At 39.8% G+C, this 17,397-nt stretch overlaps 1 protein-coding gene across 10 annotated transcripts in view; it reads right to left on the bottom strand.

Annotated features, from left to right (window-relative positions):
- CLASP2 (cytoplasmic linker associated protein 2) overlaps positions 1-16,790 on the bottom strand; it is a 178,485-nt gene extending 161,695 nt beyond the window's left edge. For 4 of the 10 annotated variants that reach the window (XM_032648259.1, XM_032648263.1, XM_032648260.1 and 1 more), the window contains exons 1-2: positions 16,353-16,790; positions 1,753-1,831 (exon numbers count right to left, since the gene is read on the bottom strand). In XM_032648259.1, coding sequence (XP_032504150.1) covers positions 1,753-1,831; positions 16,353-16,547 — 274 coding nt within the window. In that variant the 5' untranslated portion in view covers positions 16,548-16,790. The remainder of the gene's footprint in view (positions 1-1,752; positions 1,832-16,352) is intronic. The other 6 variants (XM_032648256.1, XM_032648257.1, XM_032648258.1 and 3 more) reach the window with 3 other exon arrangements.
- Positions 16,791-17,397: the final 607 nt, after the last annotated feature.

Genomic DNA, 17,397 nt, shown 5'->3' with positions numbered 1-17,397 from the left:
GGTGAGCAAATTTTTGATTAACAACAGTGGAGAGTATTTACTGACAATCACAAATAAATAAGGCTGCTGAGGTGGAGAAGAGCCATACACGCTGAGAGAACTGAAACACCAAGGGCAGAAAAACAGAAATAAGTTTTGAAAACAGGACAGTCCTGGGAGGCAGCAAACTAGGGTTCTGGTCCTAATACTCCTACTGCCTCAATATGAGCAGTCAGTAGGTATATCAAACCCCATCTGGCCCTCCTTGTGTCTGAAAAATAAGTGAGATACGTGATACCTAGAATTACTCTCAAGTCTAAAATATTGTCTGTAACAACTAATAATAGGGAGCTACTCCAGGGCAGGGGTGACAAACAGAGGTGCCTACAGTCAGGGAGGTACCAGAAATGCCAAAAATGAACCAGACCTAAGAACTGCAGTATTCCAACCTCTGTGTATTATAACTGAAATTCTCAGTTATGAGGAAACAAGAGGAGATGGGAGGGACTTATGGATTGGAAAGCTCATGACCCAGACAAAAAGGAAGCTACGACAGAGCTTCTGCCTTTATTTACACGTGGAAATGGAAGAGCAGGGTTGCCACACTGGCCAATTTTTCAAGACAGCTACAAATATGAATTTTGACTAACAATGATTCAAAATACATTAAGAGAATACATAAGCAAGTAACACATGTTTGCAAAGCACAGTTTTTAACATCTATCATAGGATTTTAAGCAGGAGACTGACAGCTTAAAAATCATCTTTTCAAAAGATATTCATACAAAGATTGAATTGGAACCAGGTATTGATTAAAAAGGAAATAATAGAGATAGAGAAAGTCACTAAGATGCTTCTGCTGAAAGGATAGACAATAAAAATAAAAGAAGAAATTGGCAGAATTTAGTGGCATACCGAACATGAAGCTGACCAAAGATAATTTGAAAATAAGGGTGATGATACATTATGAGGCATTAACTTAATCCATAGAAGAAATCACAAACATCTGAGGTTACCCCTAAATATATTTCTATATAATAGGACCAAATCCACTCACTGAAGCACTCCAAAAGGCACACAAAGGTCACTTAGGTTTAAAAGATAAGTCAAAGCCAACTTTGCAATCTAACTACTATACAAAGAGCTTTATACTAAGCACATCGTTCTGGACTGCAAACACACTGTAAGTAAGTGCTGCTCAAAGTACAGCCAGCAGCCCAGGACCAGTCTACAAACTACTTGTGGTAAAGAAATTGTAAGTTTTTCTAAAACAAGGTTTGGAAACAATCTGACCAAAGTAAATTATACATTTGTTGAATCTACCAATAAAAAACTGAGCCTTGTATTTTTTTCATTTCATTTTGCTGTAATTTATTTGTATTGTATTTTACAAAATATTGGTCTGCAGTAGACTAGCAATGAAAAAACTGGTCCTTCACCATAGATAAGTGAAAAGTGGTGCTGCGAATTATATTATAAATTATTAATATGTTACAAAAAAGTAAAAGATAAGTTAAAAATTTGAAAATACAAAGTAAAAATCTATTAGCAGTATATTTGGTAAGTTTTTTGCCTTTGTTTTTGTCTTAAAAGGAACATATTTATTTAAATAGGCTTAAAATCTTTTATGTTCGGCAAATTAAAATGCTAAGTGGCAGATCTCTGGGTTGTATAAAATTACATTTTTGCATTTACAAAGAACTAATTCTGTTAAAAATTATGAGAAAAAAGTATGTCAAACCCTACAATAATTTTTAAATAAAGTTAACTTACCCATTGCTACATAGGACTTAAATCGTGTTGATAATCTGTCCACGAAGGCACTTAAAATTTCCAATCCCATTAATGACACCTACAGATTGAAAGAAATTTTAATGAATACAAATTATTGATGCATATTTTATTTTATTTTTTATTTTTTGCCATACACGGGCCTATCACTGTTGTGGCCTCTCCCGTTGCGGAGCACAGGCTCCAGATGCGCAGGCTCAGCAGCCATGGTTCACAGGCCCAGCCGCTCCGCGGCATGTGGGATCTTCCCGGACCGGGGCACAAACCCGTGTCCCCTGCATCGGCAGGCGGACTCTCAACCACTGCGCCACCAGGGAAGCCCACTGATGCATATTTTAATATCAGTATGTAACTGCTGACATAAAGATCTTCATATATTACCAAGTTTTTTAAAAAATAAGGAGATTGAGATATTCAGGGTGAACAGTCATGAGGGTAAGGCACCCTATTCTCAAATGGTTCAAAAATAATAATAGGGCTTCCCTGGTGGCGCAGTGGTTGAGAGTCTGCCTGCCGATGCAGGAGACACGGGTTCGTGCCCCGGTCGGGGAGGATCCCACATGCCGCGGAGCGGCTGGGCCCGTGAGCCATGGCCGCTGAGCCTGAGCGTCCGGAGCCTGTGCTCCACAACGGGAGAGGACACAACAGTGAGAGACCCGCGTACCGCTAAAAAAAAAAAAAAAAAAAAAAAAAAAATAATAATGATGATGACACACAAATGCAGGAAGATAGTGATATAGCATATTTGGCAAAATATTAATAACTGGTAAATTAGGTGAAGGGTACACAGGAGTTCACTGACTATACCTGTCACTTTCCTGTAATGTTGAAATGTTTCTTAAATGAAACAGTTAAACAAAACAGCACATTTAATTACAGAGGAATTCTAGCTTCTGTCTGGGATAAAGAAACTGGAAAAAACCATCACTCCCACCATAAACAAGAAAAAGCCAAATAATCTACAAAACCATAACTATTCTTGAATTCATCAGAAAGCTAAGGTTGTAGAATAATCATCTAGGTTGAAATCTTTAGGAAAGACAGGTGCCAAGGAGAATGGGACATAAGCAGTAGGTCACATGTGGCAGAGGACAGATGGAAAATGAAGCTGAGATGCAAGTGCGTAAAAAGAATTCAGCTATACTCAACTCACTGTTAATAGTTGAGTGTGGGTTAGCATGAAAATACAGAATCCCTATTAGCTGCAGACACAAGGAGAGTTCACACCCACTTGCCGGCTCTTTCTCCACAAACCTCCACTGGACACTCATAATTAAGACTGAGGACAGGGCAGGAGATAAGAGAAAGTCTCTTGGTGGTTACAGGTCTCGTAGGAAGGGAGCAGCTGCCTCTGCAGGAAAAGCACAAACCTTTCCCGTTTCCTTGTCCTACAAGAAACGACAGTTTGAAGCTACTGAGGGAAAGACAACGCTGTTACCCTCTAGACAGAGGTAAAAACTCATACCTATTAAGTAAAGAGAAAAGGAAAAAAAAAAAAGGCTTCTACTTCAAGGGTAGAAGCAAAAAACCATGCTGGGCTCCGATGATTAAAGGTTTCAGCTGAGGAGGGGCAGGATTTCTGATAAAGCCTTGCCCCCAAGATTCAGGGACAGAGGGTTCCTAAGACTGAAGCTGGACCAGGAAAACAGCTGGACCAGCCCCACTACCCATAAACCAGCCAGCAAGAACAGAATAAGAAGCAACGGCAGTCTACCACTGGGGAAGAAGAAAACCCCTCTATGAAGCATGAGAAAAAAGAAGGCCTAAAGTGTGGGGGGGGGTGGCGCAGAAACATTGAGGACCCAATAATTCCACTCCTAGGTATATACCCAAAGGAATTAAAGCAGGACGCAAACAGATGCTTGCATGCCAATGTTCATTACGCATCATTCATTACAGCCCGAAGGTGGAAAAGCCCAAATGTCCATCAACTGATGAATGAATAAACAAAATGTGGTATATGCGTTCAATCAAATATGATTTGGCTATAAATAGTAATGACTGACACATGCAACAACATGGATAAACCTTAAAACATTATGATAAGTGAAAAAGCCAGACACAAATGGCTACATGTTCTGTGATTCAATTTATAAGAATGTCCAGAATAAGCAAATCCACAGATAGAAAGTAGATTAGCGGTACTTAGGACCAGTGTATATGGGGGATAGGAAGGTAACAGCTAAAGCTACTAGGTTCTTTTTTTTTTTTTTTAAACATCTTTATTGGAGTATAACTGCTTTACAATGGTGTGTTAGTTTCTGCTTTATAACAAAGTGAATCAGCTATACATATATATATATTCCCAAATCTCCTCTCTTGTGTCTCCCTCCCACCCTCCCTATCCCACCCCTCTAGGTGGTCACAAAGCACCAAGCCGATCTCCCTGTGCTGCTTCCCACTAGCTATCTATTTAACATTTGGTAGTGTATATATGTCCATGCCACTCTCTCACTTCGTCCCAGCTTACCCTTCCCCCTCCCCGGGTCCTCAAGTCCATTCTCTACGTCTGCGTCTTTATTCCTGTCCTGCCCCTAGGTTCTTCAGAACCAATTTTTTTTTAAACGTCTTTATTGGAGTATAACTGCTTTACAATGGTGTGTTAATTTCTGCTTTATAACAAAGTGAATCAGTTACACATATACATATATCCCCATCTCTTCCCTCTTGCGTCTCCCTCCCTCCCACCCCTCTAGGTGGTCACAAAGTACAGAGCTGATCTCCCTGTGCTATGCGGCTGCTTCCCACTAGCTATCTATTTTACATTTGGTAGTGTATATATGTCCACGCCACTCTCTCACTTTGTCACATCTTACCCTTCCCCCTCCCGGTATCCTCAAGTCCATTCTCTAGTAGGTCTGTGTCTTTATTCCTGTCTTGCCCCTAGGTTCCTCATGACCATTTTTTTGTTTGTTTTTTAGATTCCATATATATGTGTTAGCATACGGTATTTGTTTTTCTCTTTCTGACTTACTTCACTCTGTATGACAGACTCTAGGTCCATCCACCTCACTACAAATAACTCAATTTCATTTCCTTTTATGGCTGAGTAATATTCCATTGTATATATGTGCCACATCTTCTTTATCCATTCATCTGTTGATGGACACTTATGTTGCTTCCATGTCCTGGCTATTGTAAATAGAGCTGCAATGAACATTGTGGTACATGACTCTTTTTGAATTACGGTTTTCTCAGGGTATATGCCCAACAGTGGGATTGCTGGGTCGTATGGTAGTTCTATTTTTAGTTTTTTAAGGAACCTCCATACTGTTCTCCATTGTGGCTGTATCAATTTACTTTCCCACCAACAGTGCAAGAGGGTTCCCTTTTCTCCACACCCTCTCCAGCATTTGTTTGTAGAATTTTTATGATGGCCATTATGACTGGTGTGAGGTGATACCTCATTGTAGTTTTGATTTGCCTTTCTCTAATGATTAGTGATGTTGAGCATCTTTTCATGTGTTTTTTGGCAATCTGTATATCTTCTTTGGAGAAATGTCCATTTAGGTCTTCTGCCCATTTTTGGATTGGGTTGTTTGCCGTTTGATATTGAGCTGCACGAGCTGCTTGTATATTTTGGAAATTAATCCTTTGTCAGTTGCTTCATTTGCAAATATTTTTTCCCATTCGGAGGGTTGTCTTTTTGTCCTGTTTATGGTTTCCTTTGCTGTGCAAAAGCTTTTAAGTTTCATTAGGTCCCATTTGTTTATTTTTGTTTTTATTTCCATTTCTCTAGGAAGTGGGTCAAAAAGGATCCTGATGTGAAGCATGTCATAGAGTGTTCTGCCTATATTTTCCTCTAAGAGTTTTATAGAGTCTGGCCTTACATTTAGGTCTTTAATCCATTTTGAGTTTATTTCTTTGTATGGTGTTAGGAAATGTTCTAATTTCATTCTTTTACATGTAGCTGTCCAGCTTTCCCAGCACCACTTACTGAAGAGGCTGTCTTTTCTCCATTGTATATTCTTGCCTCCTTTATCAAAGATAAGGTGACCATATGTGTGTGGGTTTATCTCTGGGCTTTCTATCCTGTTCCATCCATCTATAGCTCTGTTTTTGTGCCAGTACCATACTGTCTTGATTACTGTGGCTTTGTAATACAGTCTGAAGTCCCGGAGCCTGATTCCTCCAGCTCCACTGTTCTTTCTCAAGATTGCTTTGGCTATTCAGGGTCTTTTGTGTTTCCATACAAATTGTGAAATTTTTTGTTCTAGTTCTGTGAAAAATGCCATCAGGGTTCTTTTTGAGGTGATGAAAATGTTCTAAAATTGACTGTGCTGACTGTCATGCATACCTACAAATATACTACAAAAAAAATGAGCTGTACACTTCAAATGAGTGAACTGTACAATATGTGAATTATATCAATAAAGCTATTTAAAAAATTAAGTGAAAGTGCACCAATAGACACACTCATACACAAAATTTAATAGATGATAAAAGCAGTATCTCAAATCAATAGGAAAAACATGAACTCTTAGTAAGATCTGACTTAGGAATCTACCCCGGAGATATACCAGCAAAATTATGAGAAGACACACAAAGATTATTGCAAGAGACTGGAAACTATCCAATCATTCATCAGTGGTATGGGACAGATTCAAAAAATTATGGTACATCCACACTAGAGAGTACTATGACACTTTAAAAATAAAAATGAGGGCTACCCTACTTCTGTTGTGCATTGCTCTCCAAGATATATTAAGTGAAAAAAGCAAGTTAGAGAAATGCATGTGTATATTTTAAAAAGGGGACTACAAATAGATTGTTATAAATGTTTATTTAAAATATAGCAACAATGGAAAGATAATCAGAAAAAAATTTTATGGTTGCAATAGGCTATAAGGAACAGAGAAAGAAACCACACTATTTTGAATATACCTTCTTTGTAGCAATAACTAATTTCATTGAAAATCAAATAAAATAAGTAAACCTAAATGTATACTCAATTAGTAGCATAACCACACAGAAGACTATTCCAAGTGACTTATAATACAGCAATTTGACTATTATCTCTCCAGTGGGATATACCCTAAGGACAAAAATGAAACTCTGCAAAAAAGAAACTGTCAATGTTTTGAGAAATTCTGTTGATAGAAGGAGATACAGATGGAAGATATATAATAGTAAAAACTACAGTCCTGAATCTGAATTAGAATATCAGTATGAACTCATGATATATTTTTCTTTAAATTAAACCTAACCCTATGCATTGAAAAAAATCTGGAAACAATGATCAGATGAGTAACAATAAGTTCCATTAGTACCCACACTGTAGTTTCCACATACCATTTCCCACAAAAAGGAACCAAAGCTTCTTGGAGAAGTGGCTGATTCCAGGGCAGGAGCAGAAAATATGATCTCATTATACCAGATAGCAAAGACTCTATCAAAGATTATTAGGGTCATGTGATAGAACAGCTTGGATATTAATAAGGATAATAACTGGGGACTTCTCTGGCAGTCCAGTGGTTAAGACCCTGCCCTTCCACTACAGGGGGCTTGGGTTCGAGTTCAATCCCTGGTTGGGGAACTAAGATCCCACATGCTATGCAGCGTGGCCCAAAACAAAACAAAACAAAAAAACACCAAAGAAACCAGCCTGAACATTTAAAAAAAACGGGGGGGGATAATAACTGTATTGTCTTGAAATGCATTACATATAGTTAAATTCAAGAGTTCATAATGATAACAAAAACTATCTGGTCAACACTGGAGGATACTAGTCATTTTTACCTCATTATTTTGACAATTAGTAAATAAAGAATCATACGAACTATAAACTATAGTTTATATATAAACTATACCACTGGGTAACCAAATACTAGTAAACAGTGGAAGTTTCTCTTTATAAAAGTATTCCAGCTAATGAATGAAGGAATGACATAATTAGAATATCATATTGCAAACCCTAATGAATAAGAGATCTAAACACTGAACATTAATGGCTGCTACCATCACAGAACAAGACCTTACGTGCCTTCCTAATGTTACATGCCAGCTGGTGGAAGAAGAGCACTACTTATGAAGTAGTCTTGCGAAAAAAAAAAAAAAAAAAAGACTGATTCTGATCAAACTTTAGATCCAACTACCAATTTATAGGAAATACAGAGAAAACATCATAGGAATGAAATCAGCAAAATCCAGACTGTGGGAAACTCTACCACAAACAAAAGCCAAGAATTTTTTTTAAAAGGCACTGAGGGAGAAACAGATTAAGAGACTTAATAAACATGTTAGGACTTCCCTGGTGGTGCAGTGGTTAAGAACCCACCTGCCAATGCAGGGGACACAGATTTGATCTCTGGTCTAGGAAGAGTCCACATGCCGCAGAGCAACTAAGCCCATGAGCTATAACTACTGAGTCCACATGCCACGGCTACTGAAGCCCGCGCACCTACAGCCCATGCTCCGCAACAAGAGAAGTCACCACAGTGAGAAGCCTGCACACTGCAACAAAGAGTAGCTCCTGCTCGCCGCAACTAGAGAAAGCCCATGTGCAGCAACAAAGACCCAACCCAGCCTAAATAAATAAACAAATAAACATGTTAACTGAGGTAAGCAGAAAAATGGCCTCCCAATGTGTTCACATCCTAATCCCCAGACCTGTGAAAAGATTAACTACATGGTAAAAAAAACTTTAAAGATGTGGTTAAGGATCTTAAGATGGGGAAATTACCCTAGGATTATCCTGGGCCCAAGAGTCCTTATAAGAGACAGGGTGGAGAATCAGTCAGTCAGAGGAGATGTGATGACAGAAGCAGTGGTCAGAAAGAAAGATCGGGAGGATGAGATACTGAGGGCTTTGAAGATGGAAGAAAAGACCATAAGCCAAGAAATGTAGGCAGTTTCTAGAAGCTGGAAAATTCTCTAAGGTCTCCAGAAGGAATACAATCCTGCTGAAACCTTGATTTTATATCAATACAACCCATTTCTGACTTCTGACCTCCAGGACTGTAAGAAAATAAATGTACTTTGTTTTAAGATACAAAGTGTGTGGTAACTTGTTACAGCAGCAATAGAAAACAAATATATTAATGAATCACAACATGTGAACCTTATTCAGATCCTGATTTTTCTTAAAACAACTAATTTAAAAATTTGTACTACATTTTTAAAAACTAGAAATTTAAACCCAACATATTTTGTATCAAGGAATTTTTTATGTATAATAGTATTGAGGTTATGCTATTTTTTTAAAGAGCACTTATTGATATCTTTGAGACATTAATAGAAAGACTTAACTGATGAAACAATATATTTGCAATTTATGATAAATTCAATATTATAAAGATATCAAATCTTCCCCCCAAAAGATGACATCCAATGTAATCCCAATAAAAAGCCACAATTTTTTGGTGCAACTTGACTAGCTGGTTCTAAAATTCGCATGGGATAGTAAATAAAGACCCGATAATAGCCAACACATTCCTAAAGAATCTGGTGAGTGAATATGACACAGCAAACATCAAGATTTACCATGGAGCTACAAATAACTTTCTTGAATTTCCATTTAGACATCTTTCAATTTAGCCTGCATCTTGGCTAAGGATCCTTTCAGTAGAATACTAAAACCCTGAAAAAAGAAGAAAAAACAACTAGAGCAGTATTCCAATTTGCTCCTCACCAATTTCTTAGGAACTCAAATGCCTCCATTCAGATCCTTTAAAAAAAAGAGCAAAAATAATGTACTTTCTAACATGTATATATAAAATATAAAATAAAAATATAAACATATTATATAATATAAAATATTTAAAATATATAATATATGGGAATTCCCTGGTGGTGCAGGGGTTAGGACTCGGCACTTTCAGTGCCAGGGCCCAGGTTTGATCCCTGGTCGGGGAACTAAGATCCTGTAAGCCTCGTGGCTCAGCCAAATTTTATATATATGTATGATTGTGTATATATATGTATGTGTGTATGTGTGTGTGTGTGTGTGTGTGTATATATATATATATAGAGAGAGAGAGAGAGAGAGAGAGAGAGAGAGAGAGAGAGACATAAAAGCACAAATAACATACCTTTTAACAGGTAGAAAAACAGAAACCCCAAAAAGCAAACTTTGGGCTACAACCAAGCTTAAATTTTACGGTGTTTTTAAGCCACAAAACTGAAAATTTTTTTAAATGTATGGGGAATTCCCTGGTGGTCCAGTGATTAGGACTTGAGACTTTCACTGCCAAGGCCTGGATTCAATCCCTGGTCAGGGAACTAAGATCCTGCAAGTGGCATGGCATGGCCAAAAAAAAAAAAATTATGAAATTTTATTAACCCCAAGAAGTCCCAGAACCTTTAGGGTCATTTTCCTATTCTTTCTTTCTCTCTCTCACTCCCTTTTTACCTCTGAATTACAAGTGGTTGAACATCTTTGAGTAATCTGACATCAATAAACTCACACGCAAGTTGTCATCTTGGTGACAGAGTTTTAATTCAATATAATGTTTAATCTTCAAAATGATTTAAATCAGAAATGTTGTCAACCAACAATAGAGCTAAGTAATTGCATGCGACAGTAATTACCCCCAATTTAAGAATCACAACTGGGACTTCCTTGGCGGTCCAGTGGTTAAGAATCCGCGCTTCCACTGCAGGGGGCAAGGGTTTGACCCGTGGTGGGAGAACTAAGATCCTGAATGCCGCGCAGTACGGCCAAAAAAAAAAAAAAACAAACCACCACTTTCCATGTAAAAGTCAGAAAGCCTGACAACAAGAGTTCTTGAAATCTAGGTAGGACATAAGCTTAATTCACAGTCATAGATTTTTTCCACCATAGGTGCAACAGAGGAAAGGCATGTGTTATTCATAACAAGCATACTTTTGTAATGCTCCTTCTCTCATTAGGAAATACTGTAGGTGTACAGGACTTTTTTTTCCCCACACAAATTAACTCAGCATCTAAGAAAATGAGTAAAAGAATGGGATAGAATAATTGGCAAGTGAACATGTATGCACAGATCAAATAAGTAAAACATGATGGCTTACAAATTTTGAAAACCTGAACAGAAATATCAGGTTTTTATATAAATATATTAAAAAACTAAGTAACTTAAAGATACTGATAAATTCTAGGTAGGGCAAGGGGGACAAGACAGGAAGTATAACCCAATATTTCCACTGCTAGACACATAACCAAGAACAATTATTGGAGACACACAGTATTCTTCCCTGCAGCTCTGCAGCCCAAAGGTATATGGCCATACTTGGTAGCCCTGCTGCCAGTCATTTAAGTAAATAAAAGCCCTGTTTGAAGTTATCAGAGGCTAACACTTTTGTGTGTATGTACACAGTTTTACTATATGAGGTTTCCAGGAATGCAGCCAGCAGATAAATCAAATGTGCTTTCACACACTTTCACTGATTCTACAAATACTGAGAGCCTGCCGTGAGTACAAATGCTGGAAGGTGGGTACATACAGTAGTGGGAATCTTAATAAATTCTAGTTCCTTCAGTTTTCTCAGTGAAGTAGGAAGCAAGGCCATCAGCTGAAACTGATGATGGAAGCAGAACTATTGATAGGTCTGAGGGGAGAAGAACAGATGAAAGAATGAATGAACCAAGAAAACATAGGAAGATTGCCAGGCTCCAAAGAGGACCCACTTGAAGGTCAGGAATTTAAAATGAAAGCAGGAGCTTCCCTGGTGGCACAGTGGTTGAGAGTCCGCCATGCAGGGGACACGGGTTCGTGCCCCAGTCCGGGAAGATCCCACATTCCGCGGAGCAGCTGGGCCTGTGAGCCATGGCCGCTGGGCCTGTGAGCCATGGCCGCTGAGCCTGCGCGTCTGGAGCCCGTGCTCCGCAGCGGGACAGGCCACAACAGTGAGAGGCCCGCACACCGCAAAAAAATAAATTAAAAAAATGAAATCAGTTAGAGGTTTTGTGTTTTTCTCCATCCACCTTCAGTTGCACTGGTGCAGGTGCAGGGTAGGTAGAGTTCGATTAACTAGGATTACATTTTATCAAATGAGAATCACAAAGGAAAAGTGAGGAGGGAGAAGAGAATTAAAAATGAATGTAAGGGTGTGATTGACTGACTAGGATATTTAAACTCAGACAAGAGGGATAATGGGACAGTTAAAACTTAAATGAATTGGATGTCACATGGGGTGGTCAATCTCTTTAAGATGGTATAGTCAAAGAAATAAGGTTCAGAATTTATAGTCACAGAATATCACAACCACCAACAGTAATGCCGCTGGTGAAGTCTGCATAATGAGCAACCACGTACCTGTAGTGGTCTGAATCGGCATTTATAGCAATATGTACTGATGCAGCCATCTGACTAGCATTATGTCTTCCTGGGTAGTCAGGCTGGCACATTTACATATTGAAACATTTTATCTCATTATAAATTATGTGTAATTTTCCTTTATAGTACAGTTAGGTCATTACTGGGATTTTTTAAAATGATGTGTATTGAGTATTATCTATAAATTTTATTTCAGGATTGTAAAGGGGGCATTAAAAGAAGGCACTGAATCTGACAGGGTTCAGAATCACCACCCTACAGAAACTCCCATGCACATGTACAAGGTGACAATGCAAAAGGACAATGCAAACAGGAAAAAGTTAAAAACAACCTGGATGTTCTTCCTATATGGCAGGTAAAAGGAAGAGACAACATCCATATATACAGATAGACTTCAAACTAAAAAATAGTATATTGTAAGAAATTGATGGTTTATAAGATATACAATCAAGGTGATGCTAACATTGAAAAGTGTCATCCTTCAAATGGCAAAAGGACTGTGATTTTGGATTATAAGACTTGAAATCCTAGCACATTACTAGCCCAGCACTAGTTATAATATAAATGGTACTTACTGTTTTCTCCATTTTTAGGGTCAACTTGTTATAGTTGCAGATAGATAAAATTAAAAAGTGAGAGTAGAGCTGACAAATGATAGGATATTGAAGAGGTTTACAAAAGTATAGAAAAGGAAAGGAAAATCCTGATCTCCCTTGGTTTAAGTACTCCACCAATATACCAGGTCTAGGACCTACGCCAAGATACTTTTATCTTCTTTTCTACAAAATGAGGAAATAATACTGACTTTCTAAGGCCACCTTAAAGATTAAAATGAGATAATGGAAATAAAGCACTTGAGACAATGCCTGATACTAAGGACTTTTAAAATGGTGGGTATCATATTTAACTGCATTTTATAAGGGACACTTTATTGCTGTTGTACCATTTTAAAATTTGGGAACTCATGAAATCACAGGACTATCCTTACCAAAGTCAAACACCAGAGCATATATATTTCATATAACATACATACCTATTCCCACATTTTTAATCTTCAATTATGATTTCTCCACTGGGATGAAGACCCCAACCGTCCATTTAACATCTCAACTTGGATGTCAAACGACCTCCTCAAACCTAACTTTTTACTTCCTTCACCCAACTTGCTTTCTCAGTCTTCCCCATTTCAGTAAATACTACCCTCTATTGGTGCTCAAGCAACGCAACTACCCCTAACTGCTCTCTCTCAATACTCATATTCAATGCAAGTGGAGGTGCTATTGGCTATACCACCAAGTCACATACCAAATCTTCCACTTCTCAGTACTGCCACTGCTACCAAACAAGCCTTAGCCACCATCGCTCTCCTTCTTCTTATGCTGCTTTACTGTCCACTGCCCACAAAGCAGCCAACCCTCTACATAAAAACCTCCGCCAATTTAGAATAAAATCCTACGAAGCTCTTTCTACCTGCCTCCTCAACTTCACCTTTCTGAACACCTCACTCACTTGTAAACTCTAGCCATGCTGGCCTTCTTTATGTTCCTCCACAGAACTAGGTTCTCTGCATTTGCAGTTTCCTCTCCCTAAAGGCATTCTTCATTCCTGTATTTCTTTCCTGTCTGTACTCAAATTTCACCTCACTTCCTTTACTTCCAAAATAGTCTCATCTTCTCCTCATTCTTTCACATCAGTTGATTTACAAACACTTGTTACTTGAAACTATTCAATTTTTATACCTATCTGTCTCCAAGACAGCAGTGATCTCACTCTTCCCTCCTTTAAATCACTCTCTCAGTGAGGTCTTCAATGACCAACTATTTAAAATTCCAACATCTGCATCCTGCCCAACACTCCTATTCCCTTCACTGCTTTTCCCCAAAGCATTTACCACCATCTAACATACTACAGATTTTAGTTATTTTATCTTGTTTATTCCTCTTGCCCCCACGAGAATCTAAGCAAGGATTTCTGTCTTTTTTTCACTATTGTATCCCAAGTGCCCAGAAGATTGTCTGCACATGGTAAGTCCTCAATTAATATCCAAATGAAGCTGAATTAATAAGCATTTCTAGTCTTGTTCACAGGTGGGTCTTCAATATCTGGAATAATACCCAGCATATAAGTATAGTCACTCAAATTCACTGTTATTAAGAAACTCAAATTCTGAAGTACTATCAAATCCAAAGAAAAACTATATTTTCTTCAGCATAACTTGAAATTTAAGTAATTTCTATTTGTATGTATGTTCAAAAAATTCCATGATACATTTTTTTCAAAAGATTTAAATATTCATTGTATCTTGAATAAAAAATGATGACCTAGCTTGGTAACTTAGTTTATAAATCCCAAATAAACTAATTAGAATGCCCTCTCCCTAACAATGTCAGAAAAGCTCTTATACTACAGAATTCAGTAGAAAGGAGAGAACTAATGATTCAAGGAGAGATCAGAATTAATGAATTAATGTCCTTGAGAAGGCAAGAGGGCATGGGATACACATGCCTTCATACCCACGTGGGAGGATTGGTAGAAGTGGGAAAGATAGATAATTTGTTCACTATAACAGAGAAGACAGAGTTATATGGGCACAGCTACAAGGAAGTATGTAGGTGAGGATGTGGGAGTTCTCTTCGGATTTCTGAAATTGTCTCAGGCTATAGTATCTACTGAGGACCATGGAGAGAATGTGTAGTAAAGAGATAAGAACTTGAGTCAGATCCCTGAAGGATTCTAACTCTTAAGGATCAGTTAAAGGAAAAACATAACACTGAGTAGAAGTAGTGCTTAGAGACAAGAAAAAACAGGATACTGTGGTATCACAGAAGCCAAAAATATGTTTCAAGAGATGGGACTACTTAACTGCCATTCACTGATAGTACATCTGAGGAGTGAAATGGCCCAAAGCCAATTCAACCACAGCCAGCGTAGAGGTGACACATCAACCTTCACTTGGGAAGGATAGCAAGCATTACCAAAGAGCCGACTTTCTACAGCAGCCTAGGCTGTAACACAAAATCACCTATCTTGAGTGTGTATGCTCTTCTTACAGTATAAGTAAATTTAGCTTGTTTCTTCCAAAGAAATAAGACTAATCCCCTAAACGGTAATGACATATTCTTAAATATTAACTTTTCCCAAAGTTTTAAAAAATAATAAAGAGATAGTATATAATGGAGCACTGAAGTGGTTAATTCTCAAACTATTATTCTTGTAAAACGTCAAACCCTTCCAAAACTCATATAAGTTTCACCATTAAATCTGCATAATAATTTTAGAGTTTGCTTTTCTTCTCCATGATGATAATGCTTTCAAAGTACAGCCTATTCGCTGGGTTATAAGGATCTATTACTAAGAAGAATCACTTCATCCACAGGACGTTTGGGCCAACATTTTAAAGCAATACTGCCACCAGAAGACTAGAAAGAAAAGTTACTGCCAAAAACCACAGTTCAGGCTGATTACAGAATATTTAACTGGTCTCCCAACTTGGCTACATTACAACCTGCCTACTACCGGCTCTTCAGAAACACTCATTCCTTCTTGTACCTCATCCTTTTATTTTTTTGTCAGCATCAGCTAACCTTCTACGGCATGGTTTCAAATCCGAGTCAGTCCTCAACTGCGGCAAAACAAAATGACAGCATTCAACTGCCTTCCGTCGGCCATAACGAAAAGCAAATAAATAATGCCATGAGGTCAGCATCTTTTCATTAGATTTAACAGTAAACTTAATCAGGCATGCTATTAAGCTCTAAAGATGCCTTAGACACGAAAAGCACAACCTTCCAGACACACACACACACACACACACACACACACAAACTATATAAGAAAAAAAGAAACAGGCGATTAAGTAGGATAAAAATCACTAATGAACAGGGATTAACTTGACATCTTTCAACTTAAAATTTGTATCCTCATGTCCTACGTCTTGGTCTGGGTAGTGTTTACATAGGTACGTAGAAATGTAAAACGTCTTCGAACCTTTTATGCATGTAAATGATCACTGATTTTTTAAAATACGTGATGAAACATCATATCCCACTGACAAGGAACTCCGCACGGTGCGGTGTCACGGAATCGCTGAATTTGTCACTGTTCACAATTGTGGAAAAAGTTGGTCGTGGTGGGAAGTCGGTCTCCGGCTCGAGTTCGGAGAGGCAGGCTCCCCGGTGGGGGCGCGTCGGGGGACCCCGAGTTCGCGAGGCGGTTCCGAGGTGACCGACGCCCCCCCGAGGGCTCGCCCGGCCGGCCTCGTACATCCGTGATTAAAGGGCCGACGGGGGAGGGCGTGCCCGGCCAGGCCGCGCCGCTGCCGCTTACCCGGTAGTTGCTCGAACCCACCCAGCCGGTGAGAGCGTCGACCGTCTTGCCCACACAGCCCAGGTCCTCCTCCAGGTCTGGGATGGCGCCGGGAACGCCGAGGTAGAGCAGCAGCTCCTGGCCGACCTGCAGGCGGCCGCCTACGTCCTTCTGCTGCACCTGGGCGCTGAAGTACTCCATGCAGCGGGGTTCCATGGCCGCGACCGCTCGCCCGCCCGTGAGGGACCAACTTTCGCCGAGCGCCGCCCAGCCGCCAGCGCGGGGCCCCACGGGAACGGGAGGGACGCGCTGGGTTCGGCCGAGGCGCGGCTCGTGGGGCGCGGCGGGTACAGCGTCAGGCGCGGATCGGCCCCCAAACTAGTCAAACTCGGCGCCCCCCGCGCCCCAACCCGCTTCAGAGGCCGTGGCCGCCGGCGACGTCAGCGCGCGCTTGACGTCAGCGCGACGCCGGCGGGCGAGCGCCCGCCCGCCTGTCCGGACTCTAGCTTCGCGGGGGAGGCGGGGGCGGAGGCGGAGGCAGGGGCGGGAACCGTTGGGGACAGTGGGACCCCTGCGGGGAATTGGGGTCGGACCGTGTTGGCACCCCCGGGAAGCCGACAGTTCTCTGCAACCCGCCATCTCAGCAGCCTGCCCTCGCCCTGTAAAATCGAGAACACTTCCAGGTTTTCCTCCACTTGAAACCAATACTTTGGAAAGTTTCTGGTACTTGGAATTCCACTTTCCCAGCCCCACTCCCGGGTTTTTGGGTTTGTTTTGTTGTGGTGGTGGTTGTTGTTGTTTTACTTTGTAGAATACACTTCCTTATTTAAAAAACAAAAAACAAACACCATGACTCCTGCTTCTGGTTGGGTCACCATGTGATGCTTTTTTTTTCTTTTAACTAAGGTTTAATTTGCAGAGTAAAATGCACAGATTTTAAGTGTTCAGTCCGTGTGCTTTGGCAAATGTATTCACCAGTGTGAAGAGCTACCATCCTAAAGAAGTTGGAGCACATTTTCATCACCCTAGGAAGTTCGAGGAACATCCCAGTCAATAACCACTGCCT

This window comes from Phocoena sinus, chromosome 11, assembly GCF_008692025.1.
Source record: "Phocoena sinus isolate mPhoSin1 chromosome 11, mPhoSin1.pri, whole genome shotgun sequence".
Taxonomy (NCBI): Eukaryota; Metazoa; Chordata; class Mammalia; order Artiodactyla; family Phocoenidae; genus Phocoena; species Phocoena sinus.
The sequence above is the reverse complement of the archived record's forward strand: the minus strand, read 5'-3'. Positions and strand labels throughout refer to the sequence as shown.